Source organism: Geotrypetes seraphini, chromosome 13 (genome assembly GCF_902459505.1).
Source record: "Geotrypetes seraphini chromosome 13, aGeoSer1.1, whole genome shotgun sequence".
Lineage (NCBI taxonomy): Eukaryota > Metazoa > Chordata > Amphibia > Gymnophiona > Dermophiidae > Geotrypetes > Geotrypetes seraphini.
The window spans coordinates 61,279,281-61,300,022 of record NC_047096.1 but is presented as its reverse complement, the minus strand read 5'-3'; the positions used below and the strand labels follow the sequence as shown (position 1 = coordinate 61,300,022).

General features: G+C 41.1%; 1 protein-coding gene across 8 annotated transcripts in view; it reads left to right on the top strand.

Moving 5' to 3' along the window:
- Nucleotides 1-20,742, top strand: part of LOC117347653 (leucine-rich repeat-containing protein 37A-like) — a 97,395-nt gene that overhangs the window by 42,363 nt on the left and 34,290 nt on the right. For 6 of the 8 annotated variants that reach the window (XM_033918853.1, XM_033918855.1, XM_033918852.1 and 3 more), the window contains one exon: nucleotides 8,093-8,208. In XM_033918853.1, the coding sequence (XP_033774744.1) occupies nucleotides 8,093-8,208 (116 nt within the window). The remainder of the gene's footprint in view (nucleotides 1-8,092; nucleotides 8,209-20,742) is intronic. The other 2 variants (XM_033918854.1, XM_033918851.1) reach the window with 1 other exon arrangement.

Here is a 20,742-nt window from a genome sequence, read left to right as displayed (position 1 = left end):
TCGCTCAGCTCTGGAACAGTCTCCCTTCCCCTCTCCGCAATTTGAGCCCACTTCTACCATTCCGTAATCATCTGAAGACCTGGCTCTTCTCCAAAACGTAACCCCGTCCCGTTCCTGGCACTCTTACACCTAACCTCTCTCCTCTCTTACTTATATAATTCCACTGGAGTTCCGTTCCTTCCCTAACCATGTAAACCGTGTCGAGCTCCATCTGCAGAGATGATGCGGTATATAAATCCAAGATTTAGTTTAGTTTAGTTTAGTTTGTACTTGGGAGCTTTGATGTAGTCATTTGTTTGGGCACTCGGGGCATGCTGTATGTGCTTGCTAATAAAGATTTTAAATAAAAAAATATAAGGATGGAGATCATAAGATCAAGTTTATAAATTTATTACAAATAGGTTGGCCAATAATGTAGGTCAAAGGAGGAAGGTTTCTGTACAGAAAGTGGGCATGGAATTTGTTAGTGAACCAATGTGTTGCTTGGCTGAGTGTGTGATTGTTAGATGTGGTATGTATTTATGATCTCTTTATATTTGACTGTGAAGTATGCTATAGTATGGGGTTCATGGTTAGATTTTTACCTGAAAAAATTGAATTCTTTTCCTTGATTGTAAACTGTTCTGACATGTTATTGAGAAAGGTAAATCAAGCATTAATAAACCACTGTATGTATGCATAAACACAGTAATGTGCATAAAAACAGTAATGTGAATGCAGCTTCAGTAAGTAAAGTACATGAAGTAAGAGTCCATGAATATTGAATTCTTAGAGACATTTCACTGTCATTGTTGATTATGATGGTTTCCAGGGCTGGGGAACAAGGGCTGCAATCCAGTCAGGTTTTTAGGATTTGCCCATTGAATATGCATGAGATCTATTTGCATACAATGGGGGCAGTTCATGCAAATAGATCTCATGAATATTCATTGAGGAAATCTTGAAAACCTGACCGGATTGCAACCTTCGTTCCCCACCCCTGGTTTAACCTGAATAGCTTGTTAATGAGAATTTGTACTTTTTGGACTTACTATTTTATTATAAAATAAAGTTAATAAAAATAAAGATTTTTAAAAAAAATTTCAACAGTCTAAGAATTGAAGTCTTATGATTCCTTAATGGAAAAGCCAAATCTGTTGACAGGTAATCAAGTAATTGTCCAGAAAACAGTGAAGGAAGAAATGTTGGAAGTAATACATAGTGCACTTCATTGAGTATCTTTAGCTCATGTTTTGTGCTGTTTCAGGTTTTAACACAGTTCCTCAAATTGATATAATTCTTCCATTTCAGTCAAGTAATCCAGTGTTTCTCTGAGGACAATTACGACATTGTATCTCACATATGGTTGACATCACCCGATGAAGCCCCGGCATAGACACTGCACAGTATTCAATGAAAATCTTAAAGCCTTTGGTGGTGCCATACCATGCATGTGCAGGTGTCTTCTTTATGCAGGGCCAACAGCAGTGCAGATTTAGTCAGCTGTCCTTAGTGCTTCTTTTTTCTATTTTTGTGATGTTTTCTCAGTAGTTCTTAGGACTTTTTTCTTCATTTCCTCATTGTTTTCTTTCCTTTCTTTCTTTATTATTTCTTAGATTTTTGCCTGTGTAGGTTTTCTTTATTTTCTGTATGGCATCTTTGGCCCTCTTAGGCCTTGAGCATCCAACCAGGACTTTATCCTATTTTTGACTTAAAAATTGAATCGTTTGTGCTCCAGGTCAGTTGTTTGTGCTCCAGGGTCCCTTAAAACTCCCAGTAATTTTAAGAACTGTACTAGGTACAGCTTATCTCTGTTCTAAAATGCAGAAGTGAACACAGGAAAGTAGAAACACAGCATGAGAAACTTTTTGGCACTTCAAAGTCCAGTCTATCAACTTTGGCATCAGAGACATCAGTACCTATGGTTGGCAGAGCTGCATTAGACATTGAGGAGGTCTCTCCTTTGACATTGGCCACTGGTAGGGCTCTACTGGATTGACTTGCATCAGATCCAACACAGGACTCCTCTGAATTTGACATCATCTTCATTGACACTGAGGAACCCTGATGTGCATCGAGTGAAGGCAAAGAAGCACCAACATCCATCTCCCTTGAAGCAAGGTGCCAGGAGCTCTAGGTCATTGGTACCACTGGTACCTGAGAAGTATCAGCACCCTCCCATGGAGTTGGTGCCAATGAGCCAGTCTCTTTGCCAGGACCAACCTTCCAATTTGCCCCAACATTTTTTTTATATTTATTTATAAGATTTTCACATTTATTATCAAGCATATCATCTTGTACAGAAAGTGGCCCCAACATTTTTTGCTGAGCTGATATCACCTATACTTTTGCTGAAGCCTGCCCCCAAGGAATGGCTCTGGGCCATGCTGCAGGAAGAGTTGGAGTGGATCTTGGCTCAGTGTGATGCCAACTATGGCTTCAGCCCAACCAATCCTCGAAGCCTATGCCTTGTCCATCGCCCATGCACCAATACTAGTGCGTCAAAGGGGGCCAACACCTGCCTTGGAAAAGGCAGTGCTCCTCTCCAACCCCTGGTGTCCTGGATGGGACTTGTTCCTCAGTACTCTGACTCAGAGTTTAGATGTCATTGTAGAAGCCTTATCATAAGTCTTAATTCAGACCATTCTTGGGTGTCTGATGTGGAACTAGAGAAGTTCTTGGAGGTGGGCGCCCTTGGTCTACCATCAGACCCATCTCCACCTTTGAAAAGGAGAAAGCTTTCACCAGAGGAACTCTCCTTTGTCAGTTTTGTGCGGGAAATGACCAAGGCAATTCCATTTGATTTGGAAGTCAAGAATGAGCCCAGAGCTAAGATTTTAGGCGTCCTTGATTATGAGTACTCTTTCTAAAGAGGCCATAACAGTGTCAATGCACAGCATCCTGAGGCAAGCACAGATGAAGAATTGGGAGACCCCTCGCTCTGTGCAGTCAGCTCCTTCGAAGTTGGATTCTCTATAGAGTAAATGTATAGAATCCTGAAAGCTTTCAGATTTTAAAAGCAACAGCTTACACACAACTCTATGGTAGCTGGATCCCCTCTCAAAAAAGAAGAGTTCTGGGACAGGATGCTAGGATCTTATTTTCTTTTGGGAGAAAGATTTATCAGGCATCTATGCTAGTCTCCCATACAGAGTACTACCATCTGTACATGAGCATTTATATGCAGAAATTGGTACAATGTGTGGAATTTGCAAATTCTCTATCCACAGATAAGGTTGCAGAGCTCCATGCTTTATTAGCCAAGCAGGAGTATCAATGTGCCATCCAGGATTTCTGCATTAGATATTGGCATGCGCAGACTCACCTGGCTGTGTCTCAAATCTAGACTTGGCAGTTCAAGAAAACTTGTGGATGTAATTTGCCAGGGAGATAACCTTTTTTGGTAACAAAGTGGAAGAGGTCACAGACCTTGTCAAGAAAAGAACCGATACCATGAAGTCCCTATCTCACCCTACTACTGTAGCCTCCATTTCTCCAAGGTTTTTAGGTGGTAAAGGAAATCATACTACTCTCAAAGGCATAAGTATGCTTCTCTGGCCCCCACCTTTCCAACAGTCCCAGGGGCCTTGCTCTAGGCCAAAGTAGCAAAGGTCCCAGAAGTTCAAGTTTATTAATTTTAATATACCGACCATCACCGAGCACCTGGGGAAATGTGAACATTAAATGGACAAATTACAAATACGAACATGAGCTTGAGGGTGAAAGGGGAAGGGAGAGTTAATAATTACATCATTAAAAACCAAATTAAAAAAAGAGAGGAAGAGAGGGGGAGGATATAACATCAGGAAAGGGGATCGCTTCTTAAAAGCAGTTCATATTTAGTTTGCTAGCTGTTGGAGAAGAAGTAGTTAAATGTTATGATATGCGTCTTGGAATAAAAACGTTTTTAGTTTAATCTTGAATTTGTCGAGTGAATTTTCAAGGCGGAGTTGAAGTGGCATGGCGTTCTATAAAGTTGGAGCTACAACGGAAAAATTAGTTTTTCTAGTGTAAAAAAATTCTTTGATGGAAGGTATGGTCAGTAGATTCTGATCAGCCGATCTAAGAGTCCAGGAAGGGCAATCAAAGTAAGGAATGGGTTTTTGACTTCTCTAAGAGAGCATAGCTGCAATAAGTGACCATGCTGGATGACCTTGTGGTAGGGGGGAGCTAAATTTTTTTCCATGCAAGATGGTTCCTTGTAACCTCCAATCAGTGGGTTCTGCAAATAGTCCAGGGAGTGGGCTAAACCCTAAATTGGCATCAAGTTACTCCATATTGTTCATGGACCATGCTTATAGAGGAACTCTCCTCTTTTCTACAGACACACAGTACTATGGAAGCTTCGTACTATCAAAAAATATTTTGATTTAACGCCTTTTAAATTGTTGGTTCAGTGTATCAGTTCTATCCAGTTTGGATTACTGGGTTCTCATTAAAAAAAAACCTCTTAACAGCCTTAGAATGATACAGAATACTGTCTGTCTGCCTGATTTTTAGCCTTAAAAAATATGATCATGTTAGTCCTTACTACCAAAAGCTCCACTGGTTTCCATTCGAGTCTAGAGTTCTTTTTAAATTTGGTTGTATTTGTTTTAAAGCTTTATTTGGACTGATTCCAACCTACACCTCTCTTCCCACTTTGAATTTTATAATTCAAATAAGAATAGATGAAGAACTTGCCGGTTTATGTTTCCATCAGTAAAAGCATGCCACAGCAAGAAATTCTTGGGAAAAACCCTTGCATTTCAGGCTAGCTCAAAGAATTCATGTTGGAATGCTCTTAATTCCTCAAGCTCAGTCTTATTATCCATTTTGAAAAATTCTTAAAACTTATCTATTTGAGAAATACTTGTCCTAATTGTAATTGTATTTTCTGAGAAATATTTGATGCTTATGCTTGCAATTAATGTTTTTTCAACTGTTTTTGCTGTGAACGCCTTGAACTGAAGGTTTGGTAGTAATAAGAATAAATTATTATTATTAAATTTCGTACCACAAGAGGAAAAAAGAAGGGGATTCTATTCCAAGTTTTTCCTGGTGCCCAAAAAGACAAAGGGATTTTGTCCCATTCTCGACTTAAGAGTCCTGACAAATATCTGGTCAGAGAAAAGCTCAGGAAGGTTTCTTTGGGCACTCTACTTCCAATGATTCAGGCAAATGATTGGGTATGCTCTCTGGGCTTAAGAATATTTACACCCACATTCAAATACTTTTCAGTCACAGAAAGCACCTTTGATACCGAGATGGGACACATCATTACAGTATCACGTACTTCCATTTGGTCTCATTTCTACTAAGTATTCATTAGTGCTGTCCGATTCAGGAAAAACTTTTTTGATTCGATTTTGCCATTTGAACTGAATTTTTGATTTGATACAATTCAATTTGCTTGCTATGATAGAGCTTTTTTCATGAGTAAGGGACAGAGTTGATGTAAGAACATAATAACTGCCATCTCCTTGATCAGACTTTCGGTCCATCAAGTCCGGCGATCTGCACACGAGGAGGCCCAGCCAGGTGTACACCTCTATGCCTCTCGTAAGGAGATGTGCATCTAGTTTGCTTTTAAATCCTAGAATGGTGGATTCCGCAATAACCTCCTCTGGGAGAGCATTCCAGGTGTCCACCACTCGTTGCGTGAAGCAGAACTTCCTGATATTTGTCCTGGACTTGTCTCCCCTTAGCTTCAGTCCATGTCCTCTTGTCCGTATCACATTGGACATTGTAAATAATTTTTTTTCCTGCTCTATTTTGTCGATTCCTTTCAGTATTTCGAAAGTCTCGATCATATCCCAACGCAATCTCTGTTAGATTACCCTAATGGTATTATATGCACTGCTCATTACAAATCAAGAATTACAAATACAAATTTTAAAAAATGGAAAATAACCTACATTTTATACATTTAGTTCTGAGGCCAAAACCTCCTTCCCTGGGTCAAGCTGTCCTAACCTGATTTGACAAGCAACTATTGCAGGCATCTATGCTTGTTAACAGGATACTAGACTACAGTTTCTATATGACCTTTTATTTGCAGTCTTTAATAAAACAATTACTAGCCTTTGACCAACACCTTCCTCCAGACCAGCAAAAGTCATATCATCATCTTAAGAAGTTGAACTCCCAAAAGTACATAGAGCCACTTTTCATGCATTTGAAGTCACCTCAAGATCTTACTGAAGTGTGCAAGCTTACTTGGCTTCGAATCTCTAATTTGGACACTTCAGTACAAAAATGTCTCACTAATATTCCATGTAAAGGTGATAACTTCCTTGGCTACAGAAAAAAATTTAAAAATGTAATGAATGTATGATAACATTATCTATGAGTCATCTCACAGATACTCTAATATCTCCAGGCATTCTTCTTAATATGCTTCTAAGCGGTGTTAATATCGGCCTTCCATGTCTACATGCTCCACCAACGAGAGACATCCTAAACAACAAAAATCATAGTCTCAGAATCAGAATAACTTTGCTATATGAATAAATAAGATGTTCAATGAGACCTTCTCAAGAATACCAAACAAAGGGACTCTTAAAGTGCAATAAGTTTTGCACTTACCACTTGTTTACTGTAAATATTAATACAGTATGTGGTAAGTACAAAACTTGTAAATGCAGGGGATGTGGCCCTCATCTACCCTGTATTTACCACTCAGTGCACAGGCACTGCATTAAATGTTTGGGCCAAGAACGCAGCCTGTCTGTGCTAATGGCTCAGATATGTAGTCCTGGGTTCTATCCACCACAATGACAGCTGGCTGGAGTGGTGCATCCATTTCATGGATCTCCACTCCAACCCCCAACACACTCCCAGTCTTACCCCATGATGAGCCTTACTTCCAATCAACATTGGAGCACTGGTACAACTAGGTTACTCACCTTCTCCAAACCCCATCCCTTACACATTACCATACCACCCCCTTCCAGCGCCCTACTCTCCCCCTATGCCGATTCTTCCCCTGGACTACCACTACGAGGTCTTCCTTCAATATATGGAGACTTACTCCAGAGGACAGGATGGTAAGTTCTAAGAGGCAGAGTTCTTTTTTTTTTTTTTTAATTCTTTATTCATTTTTCCATCTTACATCAAGTACACAATATTACATCAGTTAAAACTTGTATACATCTCTTGAATTTCTTTCTAATATCATCTTAAATACATAAATTTATATCCTCCCCACCCACCCTTCCCACAAATATTTTAATCAAAAATATCGTATTAATATTATATTCTTATCTATTGATTAAACCTTTAATAGAACTTTATAAGAGGCAGAGTTCTGAAAAAGGAGCAAATTGGCTGTGCCGATAGGAATTTGGAGGGGTGAGTTCCAGATTAGGAGAGATGGGAGCATGTTGAGAAGCTGTTTGGGAGTGTGTTGGGGGGTAGGGGGGGGGGCGCGAATGCCACATCAGGAGGATTGGAAGTGAATCACAGGGCCGATTGCCTTATGGGGAGAATCAGAAGTTGTACTGCTACACCAGCACTGATAGTGCACTCTACTATCAGATTGCTGATAGCACAGCTGCATTTACTGCCTTCTCTTCAGATCCATGCACTAGCTTTCATAGCTAGCTACTATTCCTTTTGCCCCTGCAACACCCAGACCTAGCTCAATTCTGTGCTAACCAGCTAATGCACTGTTTCAAATGCAAAGGCCCCATTGCAGGGCTGTACTACTTTTTACCTCACTGATAATTCTGTATTAGCTGCTTAGCACAGCTTAGTAAAAGGGCCCCAAAATACTAATGTACACAGAAGAAGAGCACAATAATAATAAGTTAAAATAATTAATTACATATCTCTATAATTGTTGAAATATTTAGGAATAGTCTTAACAAATTCTTTGATGCTGTACAGTGCTAGGCTTTGTTTTTGGGGTTGATATATAGACTACAGATTTACAAACACTTATTTAAATATACTTAATGAAGAATTATGACTTTATGTAAGGAATTGTTGCACATCCCCTCTTTTGGGGCTACTCATTTTGGAGTTTTAAGGAGTAAATACTGTTCCAAGATAACACTGAAGGTTTGTGTGCAGAAAAAGTAAAAGAAAGTGAGAAGAATGTGTAAAGTAATTACAGATTTCTGATCTTCAGTATATTACCATACAGTATTGCATGCTGCCTTTGTGAATCCCAAAAGAAGATTGAAACGCTTTGCAACACAATCAAGCTGAACTGTGAAGACTGCGACCCTCGCTCTCCCATATGTGGTAGGTATGAATGATAAAATAAGTAATAGTAAGTGTACTATGTTGTGAACCGTGATATAAGACAGTGATGATTCTTAAACCTGTCCTGGGGGGGACCCAGTCCAGTCGAGTTTTCAACACATCCCTAATGAACATGCATGAGGCAGTTTTGCATGCCAGTCATCTCTATATTATGCAAATCTGCCTCATGGCGGAACACGGAATAACGTGTCGAGCGTGACTATTGCTTATGGCATTGAAGGATTTATAATATCATGGAATGATATGGGAATGAAGTGAAGTGAAGTCAAGAGGGTTAACAGTGAGAAATACTAAGTAGATATACAGTTGCTGCTAAGTTATGGACATTACTATGCACTTTAATAAATTTTAATCGGGTTGAATGAACTGGAGAGCTACGTCTGGGAACTGAATGTATGGTGGGATATGATGTAAATGATAAGTTTTATAATTAGGCTTTGATGTACAATAATGGATTAAGTTATTTTGATATTAGCTTTTTGCATGTTTGAATATGCATATTTATTAGAGATAGCTTGAAAACCCTGCTGGCTAGGGACAGGTTTCAGAACCACTGATATAAGGGACATGTACAGTTTTATCTGTTGTACTGGCTCCCTGTAGAGCAGGGGTGTCAAAGTCCCTCCTCGAGGGCCGCAATCCAGTCGGGTTTTCAGGATTTCCTCAATGAATATGCATGAGATCTATTTGCATGCACTGCTTTTATTGTATGCTAATAGATCTCATGCATATTCATTGGGGAAAGCCTGATTGGATTGCGCCCTCGAGGAGGGACTTTGACACCACTGCTGTAGAGTAACACTGAGGCCGATCCATCCAGGTTTTCTTCTTAGTGCATGCAAGATTCTCTGAGAAAATCAAGTACTACATGCAGTATACTAAAACAAGGAGCAGATCAGCCTCTTTGGAATAAATGGAACCGGTTAGCAACTTTAAAATGGGTTCTTTGTGCATCTGTGAAACCCTCCTGTGCCATTCAATTTTACTTACAGTTCAAGAATTTTTGTTGACAAAACATTTGTAAGTATGATTTCTCAAGTACAAGCATACTGCCTATTTTCACCAACCAATGCGAATAGCACCCCCTCCCCCCCTCTCTCTCTCTCATTGTTTCCTTCATTCCTTCTTTGGATTTATTAATTGGCCTTTATGAAAAGATTCACTCAAGACGGTATGCAGCTGGTACAACATGACATAAAGCCTGATGCTTTTGTTAACAGCATAACAATAGTAAAATGACCAAAAATAAACATGAATTCAATCAGACATAGGAAATTGAATTCCAGTAATTGGGCCTGCATGAAAACAGGATCAGCGATATAAACATTTTACAGCTCTGTAAACCATCATATAACAGAAATGTAATAAATGTTATCAGTATAAGAATAATACCATAATAGGAAACTTGAAAGAACAATCATATAAATATGATTCTCATGATGTCACCACAATATAGATGAAAAACTTAAGCACAAATTAGAATATTAAAATAGCATAGTTCTGATACTAATGTTGTTCGTACAATACAATACATTGAAACATCTTAATAGGTAGACAAGGGGAATAGTGCAGTTAAGATATATAAAGAGGAAAAACTGAAGGAAAATTATACATACAATTGAATAAGAGTTCAGCTAGATTAAGATACAGAATGTGTAGTAAGCTAGCCCAGGGCAGAGTGAGTTGATATTCAGTCTTCACAAGTATTAAAGGCTTGGGAGAAGAACCATGTTTTCACCTGCTTCTTGAAATAGATAGTCTTGAGTTCAGCATAGCCCATCTGGGAGTAAGAAGGCTTGCTGGTGGGTAATGATGGAAAAGTACCAAACTTTCCAGCCAACGTCACAGGCCAAACCTAGACGTTGGCATTATCCTTCTGCGCAGGCTGTGTCTCCTATGGGGCTTGCATCCTCAACACCCTGCACCACCATTGTTACCCCATCAGTCTCAGCTATCAGTGCAGGATCTTTGATCAAGGGTCGATGAACTAAGCAAGAAGCTTGGAGATATGTTCAAACAGCTCTCTGTGCCAGTGTCTGCATCAATCCCATTGGTACTGACTCAGCCTGACCATAGTCTCATAGGATTCAAGATACTGTTACAGAATCTACTCCTAAGAGTTGTACTGCTTTGCATCAATGCTCTTCAAGTCGACGTCACCACTCACACTCAGAGCATCCTTCTGCTTCTGGAAGACATTGACATTCTTCTTCATCAGAGCATCGATCACCATTGAAGCACCAATGCCCTTTTCACATTGAGAGTCTACATCGAGGCATCAGAGGTCTACAGCAAGACGCCAAAAATCTTCCTTGAAACATCGACGTTCTTCATCAAGGCATCAATGTTCTTCAAGTTATAGGTATTCCCTCTCGAAGCATACATCTTCTCATTCATCTCAGTGCTGACAATCTCCATCTTCACATTCATCAGATCGGTACTGGCATCATAACCTAGATCAGGACTCAGACTTACTTTCTGATGGTAGTGACTCAGAATTGGAGGCTGCCCTATTAGCTCCTCAGTCATATGGGATTCACCTCCACCACCTAGAAGAAGATCCCTTCCTAAAGGACTTTCTTTCACTAAATACATTAGGCAGTTGGGTAAGGAGCTTCCTGTAAAATTGGAAGCAGACATTGAACCCAGGGCTGAGCTTCTAGAAGCATTAGATTTTGATGAACCTCCCAAGGAACTTTTAAAATTAACACTTCACAGTCTCTTGAAAAAGTCTCTTCTGAAAATTTGGGAAACTCAATTATCAGTGACAATAGCTTCTAGTAAATTATATTCCCTTCACATGATTATTTCATGTCCAGTGTTTGATAGACCCTAACTTCAGCATCAGTCATTACTAGTAGAATCTACCTTAAAGACTCGCCTGGCTATGAGTCTTCGATATGGACATTAATTTTCAAGATCGCTTAGTCAATATTACATGTGGGAGAGGAACTTTTTAGAGAGAAAGATAAGAAGAGAAACATGCAAGGATTGTGTCAGTAAATAGTCGATCGAGAAATGGATTATGATCAATCATGTCAAAAGCTGAAGTAAGTTCCAATGAGATAACTATTAGTGAAGGTTTTTGATCAAGTAAAATACGTACTCATAAAATGCAGTAAGCAAAGTTTCAACTCTTGTGTCTTCCTCACACCTGCCTGCCTTGGAGTATAAGGTAGAAGTTTTATCAGAGAATGAAGTGAGTTGTGTCTAAATTGGTTTTTCTAGAAGTTTGGAAAAGAAAGGCAGATTAGAAATTGGACTGTAATCCAAGGGGGATGAGAAGGTCTAAGGAAGGATTTTTCAAGATAGGTACAGTATTAACAATTGTCAATTTCTAGACATCTGGAAAAACACTGGTTTCCAGACTTCAGGAAATAAAAACCATTAGAAAAGGGACAATAGTTAAGTGAAAACCTTTGACCAAATGAGCTGTCCAGGAGTCAGTTGGAGTAATGGATAAATAAAGCTCAGAAAATGAAGTTAAACAATCTGGAATGGTTGGAATATTAAATGAATGCCAAACACTACTAAATGATAGATTGCAATTGTCTTTTTCTTGAATAGAGAATGCCCTATGACCTGAATCAGGGGGGATCAAGTTGTTGTAGAAGATTGGTAATTTTATCTTCCCATGCTAATGGCAAGGTATCAAAGGAGGGGAAATTATATTCAGTATCTGGAATAACTTTTGTGGCTTGTTTGCGTGTTTTATAGCTTGAGTGTAATAATTGCTTTTGGCAGCATGAACTGCATGTATTTAGTTTTTAAATGTAGTTTAATGGAGTTGAAACGATGCTTATGCTGTTTTCTTTCTTCACCTCAGAGTTGTCGTTTGAGAGTATGCAGGCCAGGGTGATACCGTGGTGAAAATCATTTATGACAAGTATTAACAGAACATGATATGGGAGCTACGTATCAATGATATGGGTAAGGGTGTTTGAAAGTCACCAATCTGTTCTAAAAGAGTTAGGGAAGATGTAGGTGCTGGATAGATATTTATTTAAAAAATTTTATTCCACTTAAACCTAAGCAGATTACAATATATAATTTACTATCTTATTAATTTCCTTCTCCCCTAATTTTCTGGAGTTTATAGGGAAGGTAGTGAGGGATTTGGATGGAAGAGAAAACAGGATATGAAAAGTACATGATCTGTCCACAGAACAAAAACAGAGGTGAGATTAAAGGAAGAAGTAAGGAAGAATTATGGGAAAAAACTAAGTCCAAAGTATTACCTAAAGTATGAGTTGGAAGTTGACATGATGACTATATCCTATAACTGTAGCAAAGGAAAGAAAATTGACAGGAATTCTCATTGAAGGAAGGTTAAAATCACCTAGTAGTAGCAGAGGAGAGTATCATATCCTAAGTTCAGTATCTTCTTGGGCTTACTCCGCCAGGGAAAGGCCACAGACCTGCGAGGGTGGGATGCTGCTTGCAGGCCAATCTCTTCAGAGTACCTGTGAAGCCAGCTTGCTTTGTGGTCCATCGAGAGCTCGGGGTTCATTCCCCTGGGAGCTTGCTCACCTCCTGATTTATCAGAGGCTTGTGTGCAGGTTGTGGAGAACCTGTGTAACACCCTCTGGGTATCAGGGAGCTGGCTGTGAATTTTCTCCCCCTAGTTCACCGCATGGATTTTTGGGGTCCTTAGTGTTCGACTGACTGGCAGCCAGAAAAATTTCAGTGGTGGATTAGATCTCAGCAGTTCCTGAGGCAGAAATCCTTTCCCTGAAGGCAGGCGGCAGTCACATTGAGTACTCTCATTATTCCCTATGGGGAAAATGGGGAAGGGGGTTTGAAAAATGTTGATCTGAGAGTTTCTGGGGTTAGAGTTAGATTCCCCTACCTCCAAAACACATTTTTTGACATTTTTTTTGTTTTTCAGGAAAGCTACCACAGGCTTTTGGGCATGATTTTACTGGCAGTGGCCATCTTTGATTTTTATCAATCTTTTTTTCAAAGGCTTCTTTCTTCAAAACCCCTCATTTTGCCATGTTCCACATGCCACACAGTATGGGAGGAAGGGGTAGGAGCTTCGAGATCTGCTTCTTTAGAGTCCTACAGGGTGAGAGAATCCTCAAAAGCCCAGCCTAAAGGGAAGAGATCCCGTTCAGAGGTCGCATGCAATGAGGGTGTGAAACGCAAGTACATGGAGACAGCAGAGGCCCAGCTACATAGTAACATAATAGATGACGGCAGATAAAGAACCGAATGGTCCATCCAGTCTGCCCAACCTGATTCAATTTAAATGTTTTAATTTATTCTTCTTAGCTATTTCTGGGCAAGAATCCAAAGCTTTACCCGGTACTGTGCTTGGGTTCCAACTGCTGAAATCTCTGTTAAGACTTACTCCAGCCCATCTACACCCTCCCAGCCATTGAAGCCCTCCCCAGCCCATTCTCCATCAAACGGCCATATACAGACACAGTCCGTGCAAGTCTGCCCAGTACTGGCCTTAGTTCAATATTTAATATTATTTTATGATTCTAAATCCTCTGTGTTTATCCCATGCTTCTTTGAACTCAGTCACAGTTTTAATCTCCACCACCTCTCTCGGGAGCGCATTCCAGGCATCCACTACCCTCTCCGTAAAGTAGAATTTCCTAACATTGCCCCTGAATCTACCACCCCTCAACCTCAAATTATGTCCTCTGGTTTTACCATTCTCCTTTCTCTGGAAAAGATTTTGTTCTACGTTAATACCCTTCAAGTATTTGAACGTCTGAATCATATCTCCCCTATTAGGGGTCCTGCAGAGGTCCTCGGAGCCACCTGTCCAGAGGTTTTCAGACTTTGTCAGTGTTTTATGGAAAGCCTATTTGATGGGCCCTGGGAACGCTGTGCTGCCTCGGAACAAGTCAGCTCCAAGTATCAGTGACAGTTAGGAGCAGGACTGGGAGGACTGGAAGTCCCTTTCCATGTCTTTATTATCTCAGAGATCTGCTATGTCCTTGGATGATTTAGGGTCCCTGTCTGGGACTGGAGTTCAGGAATCTGTGGCTGATAATAATTAGGATCACAATCCCTCAGTGCGCTGTCTTTTCAAGTCTGCCACTGTTTCTCATGTCATTTTGGACATTCTCTGTGAGTTGAACATGATGGCTCACAAAGGACAAATGGCCCATCCGTAACCATTGTCTCTTCCTCTCTCTAAGAGATCCCACGTGATTATCCCAGGCTTTCTTGAAATCAAACACAGTCTCTGTCTTTACCACCTCTAGTGGAAGACTTTTCCATGCATCTACCACCCTTTCTGTAAAAAAGTATTTCCTTAGATTACTCCTGAGCATATCACCTCTTAATTTCATCCTATGCTCTCTCATTCCAGAGCTTCCTTTCAAATTAAAGAAACTCAACTCATGCACATTTACATCATATAAGTATTTAAACATCTCTAACATATCTCCCTTCTCCCGCCTTTCCTCCAAAGTATACCGATTGAGATCTTTAAGTCTGTCCCCATATGCCTCATGATGAAGACCACGTACCATTTTAGTAGACTTCCTCTGGACCGACTCCATCCTTTTTATATCTTTTTGAAAGTGTGTCCTCCAGAATTGTACACAATATTCTAAATGAGGTCTCACCAAAGTCTTATATAGGGATATCAATACCTCCTTTTTCCTATTGGCCATACCTCTCCCTTTGCATAAGAACATAAGAACTGCCATCTCCGGATCAGACCTTCGGTCCATCAAGTCCGGCGATCCGCACACGCGGAGGCCCTGCCAGGTGTACACCTGGCGTAATTTATAGTCCACCATATCCTTATATGCCTCTCTTAAGGAGATATGCATCTAGTTTGCTCTTGAAGCCTAGGACGGTCGATTCCACAATAATCTCCTCTGGGAGGGCATTCCAGGTGTCAACCACTCTCTGAGTGAAGCAGAACTTCCTGACATTAGTCCTGAACCTGTCCCCCCTTAGCATCATTACATGTCCTCTAGTCCGTGTCAAATTGGACAATGTAAATAATCTTCTCTGCTCTATTTTGTCGATTCCTTTCTGGAAGTCCAAGTATATTATGTCCACCGGCTTCCCACTATCAATTTGCTCGTTCACGGTCTCAAAAAATTGGAGTAAATTCGTCAAACATGATTTCCCTTTCCTGAATCCATGTTGACTGGGTTTCATCAAGTCGTGTGCGTCCAAGTGCCGGACTATGCTATCCTTGATCAGTGCTTCAACCATCTTGCCGGGGACAGACGTAAGACTCACAGGTCTATAGTTGCCCGGTTCCCCTCTCGATCCTTTTTTGAAAATTGGGGTGACGTTCGCTATCCTCCAATCGTCCGGTATCTGTCCAGTTCTGATTGTCAGGTTTGCAAGTTTTTGCAATAACTCTCCGATTTCAACCTTCAATTCCTTTAAGACTCTCGGGTGAATTCCATCCGGTCCAGGGGATTTGTCACTTTTAAGTTTGTCGATCTGATAGTATATCTGGTCTAAGTCCACTTCAACTGTGGTGAGGCTGTCTTCTATTTCTCCTGCAAACACTTTCTCCGCTTCAGGTATTGTTGAGGTGTCCTCCTTCGTAAAGACGGACGCAAAGAAGGAATTTAGTTTGTCTGCAATTTGTTTATCTTCCTTGATGTACCCTTTTCTTCCCTGGTCGTCCAGGGGTCCCACTGCCTCTTTTGCAGGTTTTTTCCCTTTCACGTATCTAAAGAAGGGCTTGAAGTTTTTGGCCTCCTGGGCTATTTTTTCCTCATATTCCTGTTTTGCATCCCTCACCGCCTTGTGACATTTCTTCTGATCATCTTTATGTTTGTTCCAGGCTTCGGTTGTCTTTATGCATTTCCATTTTTTGAAAGAGTCCTTCTTTTCTTTTATGGCTTCCTTCACCTGTATGGTAAGCCATGCCGGTTCTCTTTTGCTCTTTGTTCTCCGATCTTTGCACCCTAGCATCCTTCTAGCTTTTGCCGTCACCAAAGTCTTATACAGGGGCATCAATACCTCCTTTTTCCTACTGGCCATACCTCTCCATTTTCACCCTAGCATGCTTCTAGCTTTCGCCGTCACCTTTTCAACCTGTTTGGCCACCTTAAGATCATCACATACAATATCACCCAAGTCCCACTCTTCTGTCCTGCACTTAAGTTCTTCACCCCCTAAACTAAATCATTTCCTTGGGTTTATGCAGCCCAAATTCTTGACCTTGCATTTCTTAGCATTAAATTTTAGCTGCCAATTTTCAGACCATTCTTCAAGCTTCGCCAGGTCTTTCTTCATGTTATTCACACCATCCTGGGTGTCTACTCTATTGCAGACTTTGGTATCATCCGTGAAGAGGCAAATCTTACCTGACAGCCCTACAGCAATATTGTTTATAAAAATGTTAAAAAGAACAGGCCCAAGAACAGAACCTTGAGGACCACCATTGGTAACATCCCTTTCCTCAGAACAATCTCCATTGATCACTACCCTCTGTCGCCTTCCACTCAACCAGTTCTTGATCCAGCCTGTCACTTTGGGATACATCCCAGGAGCACTCAGTTTATTTATTAGACGTCTGTGTGGAATATTCAAAGGCTTTGCTAAAATCTAAATACACTACATCTAGCAGACTCCCTCTATCCAATTCTCTGGTCAACCAGTCAAAGAAATTGATCAGATTTGTCTGACAAGACCTACCTCTATTTTGCCTTTGGTCCTGTAATCCACAGAATTCCAGAAACTTGACCATTCTATGTTTTAAAAGTGTTTCCATTAATTTGCTTACTACAGAAGCCTGTAATTCCCTATTTCTTCCTTCCTTACACTTTTGTGGAGAGGGACCACATCCGCCCTTCTCCAGTCCTCCGGTACCACTCCCGACTAGAGACTCATTGAAAAGGTCAGTCAGCGGAGCCACCAGAACTTCCCTAAGTTCCTTCAGTACCCTTAGATGTATACCATCCAGCACCATCTCTTTGTCCACTTTTATTTTAGCTAGCTCCTCACGAACACAACCCTCTGAAAATTTGATCAGGTCTACCACTCCTCCATCCCTATTCATGTTTGTCTTCTGTGGTCCTACTCCTGGCACTTCAGCCATGAACACAGAACAGAAATATTTGTTAAGCAATTCAGCCTTTTCTTTATCAGCTTCTACATATTTCTCCCCTTCACCATTGAGTCTCACAATGCCACTTTTGTACTTCTTCCTGTCACTAATATATCTAAAAAATGTCTTGTCTCCTCGTTTTACCGTTTCAGCTATTTTTTTCTTACATTTGCATCTTTGCTTTCCTGACTATACAACCAGCCATTCTTAACTTTTCCAGATATTTTTGCCTGTCTTCTTCTTTCTGCGATCTTTTGTAGTTTATGAAAGCTAACCTCTTATTCCTTACCTTCTCAGCTACTACTTTTGAGAACCAAAGCAGCCTTCTTTTCCTCTTACTTTTACTTACTTGCCTCTTACAATTACTCCTTTCAGTTTTGCCCACTGCTTTCCTACTTTTTTCAGATGTTCCCATCCAGACAACAATTCTTTGACGTAAGCCCCCATCTGAACAAAGTTAGTTTTTTTAAAGTCTAGAATCTTTGCTTTTAAATGAGCCCTCTCTATACCCATCTTAATATTAAACCGTACCATGCAGTGATCACTGGATGCCAGATGATCACCCACTGTAACATCAGAAACACTTTCTCTGTTTGTAAGCACTAAGTCCAGTATGACCTATTCCTGCGTGGGTTCCATTACCAACTGCTGGAACAGTTCTCCTTGAAGAGAATCCAGGATCTCCCTACTTCTAGAAGACCCCACAATAAAACCTCCCCATTTTAGATATATTCTGAATGTCTACTATTAAATCTCTGTCCACTTTTCCATCTGTGAAGGAGGCCTGTATATCATGCCTGTATATCATGCTCTTTTCAAATTGATCCACAGTACCTCTTCCTTGCTCTGCAGATCCTGCAATTGAGTGGCTTTAATATGATCTTTAACATATAATGCTACTTCCCCTCCTTTTCTTCTTAACCTGTCTTTCATGAACAAATTATAGCCTGGTATAACTACATCCCAGTCATGGTTCTCCGTTAACCACGTCTCTGTGATCGCTACTATATCCAACTCTTCTTCCATCACAGCTTCTAGATCCAGAATCTTGTTTCCCATACTTCGAGCATTAGTATATACTGCTTTCCAAACATTGCCCCCTTTTCCCATCTGTGTAGAGGTATTCAGTGATTTACCTCTGGGGTGCCGCAGGACCCGTGCTCTTCAACATCTTTATAAATGATCTGGAAATAGGTACGACGAGCGAGGTGATTAAATTTGCAGACGATACGAAGTTATTCAGAGTAGTGAAGACACAGGCGGATTGCGAAGATCTGCAACATGACATAATCAGGCCCGAGGAATGGGCTTCGACATGGCAGATGAGGTTCAATGTGGACAAGTGTAAAGTGATGCATGTCGGTAACAAAAATCTCATGCACAAATGCAGGATGTCTGGGGCGATACTTGGAGGGACCTCCCAGGAAAGAGACTTAGGCGTTCTGATCGACAAGTCGATGAAACCGTCCATGCAATGTGCGGTGGCGGCAAAAAGGGCAAACAGAATGCTAGGAATGATAAAAAAGGGGATCACGAACAGATCGGAGAGGGTTATCATGCCGCTGTACCGGGCAATGGTGCGCCCTCAACTGGAGTACTGCATCTAGCACTGGTCGCCGTACATGAAGAAGGACATGGTACTATTCGAAAGGGTCCAGAGAAGAGCGACTAAGATGGTTAAGGGGTTGGAGGAGCTGCCATATAGCGAAAGATTAGAGAAACTGGGCCTCTTCTCCCTCGAACAGAGGAGATTGAGAGGGGACATGATTGAAGCATTCAAGGTACTGAAGGGGATAGACTCAGTAGATAAAGATAGGTTGTTCACCCTCTCCAAGGTGGGGAGAAAGTTGGAAGGGGATAGATTCCGTACAAACGTAAGGAAGTTCTTCTTCACCCAGAGAGTGGTGGAAAACTGGAACGCTCTTCCGGAGTCTGTCATAGGGGAAAACACCCTCCAGGGATTCAAGACAAAGTTAGACAAGTCCCTGCTAAACCAGATCGTGCTCAGGTAGGGCTAGTCTCAGTTTGGTCACTGATCTTTAACCAGAGGGCCGCCGCGTGAGCGGACTGCTGGGCATGATGGACCGCTGGTCTGACCCAGTAGCGGCAGTTCTTATGTTCTTACCTGAGGGCTTATACTCACCTGGGGACTTTGATCACCTTGCCCCATCACTTCTAATTTAAAGCCCTCTTAGTAGATTAGCTAGCCTGCTGCCAAGGACACTTCTATCCTTCTTTGACAGATGCACACCATCTCCACTCAGCAGCCCTTGAAAAATCATCCCATGGTCCAGGTAGCCAAAACGCTCTCCATCCACGAAGCCACACATTCATCTCCAGGATGTGAGCTTCTCTGCCCTGGCCTTTAACCTCGACTGGGAGGATGGATGAGAATACTACTTGCGCACCTGTCTGCTTCACCTTCTCTCCCAGAGCCACAAAGTCGCTTTTGATACATTCGCAGGGGTACCTGGCAGTATCGTTAGTGCCAATGTGGATGAGCAGCATCGGATAATAGTCATCAGGCATGATGAGTCTCGGCAAGCTTTCTGTAACATCTTGGATTTTGGCACCAGGCAGAGGGCATACCTCTCGTGACATCATGTCTGTAAATGGACACTTCCGTACCCCTCAAAAGGGAATCGCCAACTAACACTACCTTACGCCTCCTAGTGGTCACGTATCCAGTAATTTGGGGGATTTCAAGCTTTGGTTCTTCCTCACCTTGGGATACTCTCATTTCCTCAACTTCCAGGACAACATACCGGTTCTTCAGTTCAAGGGGGGGGGGGGGAGTCACAGTACCAATCTTTCAGTGTTCCTAATCTGAGTCCAGCTGTCTTCCCTCAGCACAGCTTCTTATTCCCCAGTGCTGAAAATCTTTTACACCTCATGAACCATTTCATCGATGTACCTCTCATTCTCACGGATGCTTCTCAGTCTTGCCACTTCCTCTCTCAGTTCCTTTACTTCCTTCATGAAAGGTTCAAGCTGAAGACAGCTCCCTCTGCCTGGGTATCATTTTCTGTCTGCACAGAGACAGAAGTTGTAACCTGAGCAGTAGCTTTGGTGAAACGATGTTTTCCAGCCATACTATGGTGCAGAAGTACTTACACCTGCAAGAATAAAGAAAAGGCAGAAAAATTCTACCAATTAATGCCCTATTCCTGGTTGGCTGAAGAGTCTATAAATCAAAAAGCTCTTCCTTGGGATGGGTGAGAGGGAATTAACACCAAAGCCTTTCCTCAATAGCTATTTGTGCCCTAATCTGATATTATGCCTTGAAATGCAACCTAAAACACTAATCGAGGCTAATCTATATTATTTTATGGCATAGAAAAGGTTGGTTTCTATTACACAATCATGTAAAAATAATAATTTGTAATTTGCATCAATGTTATTTGGTGTTTGCAAACCACTGAATATTGTGAAATATGAGAACAAATTATTAAATATATGCACCA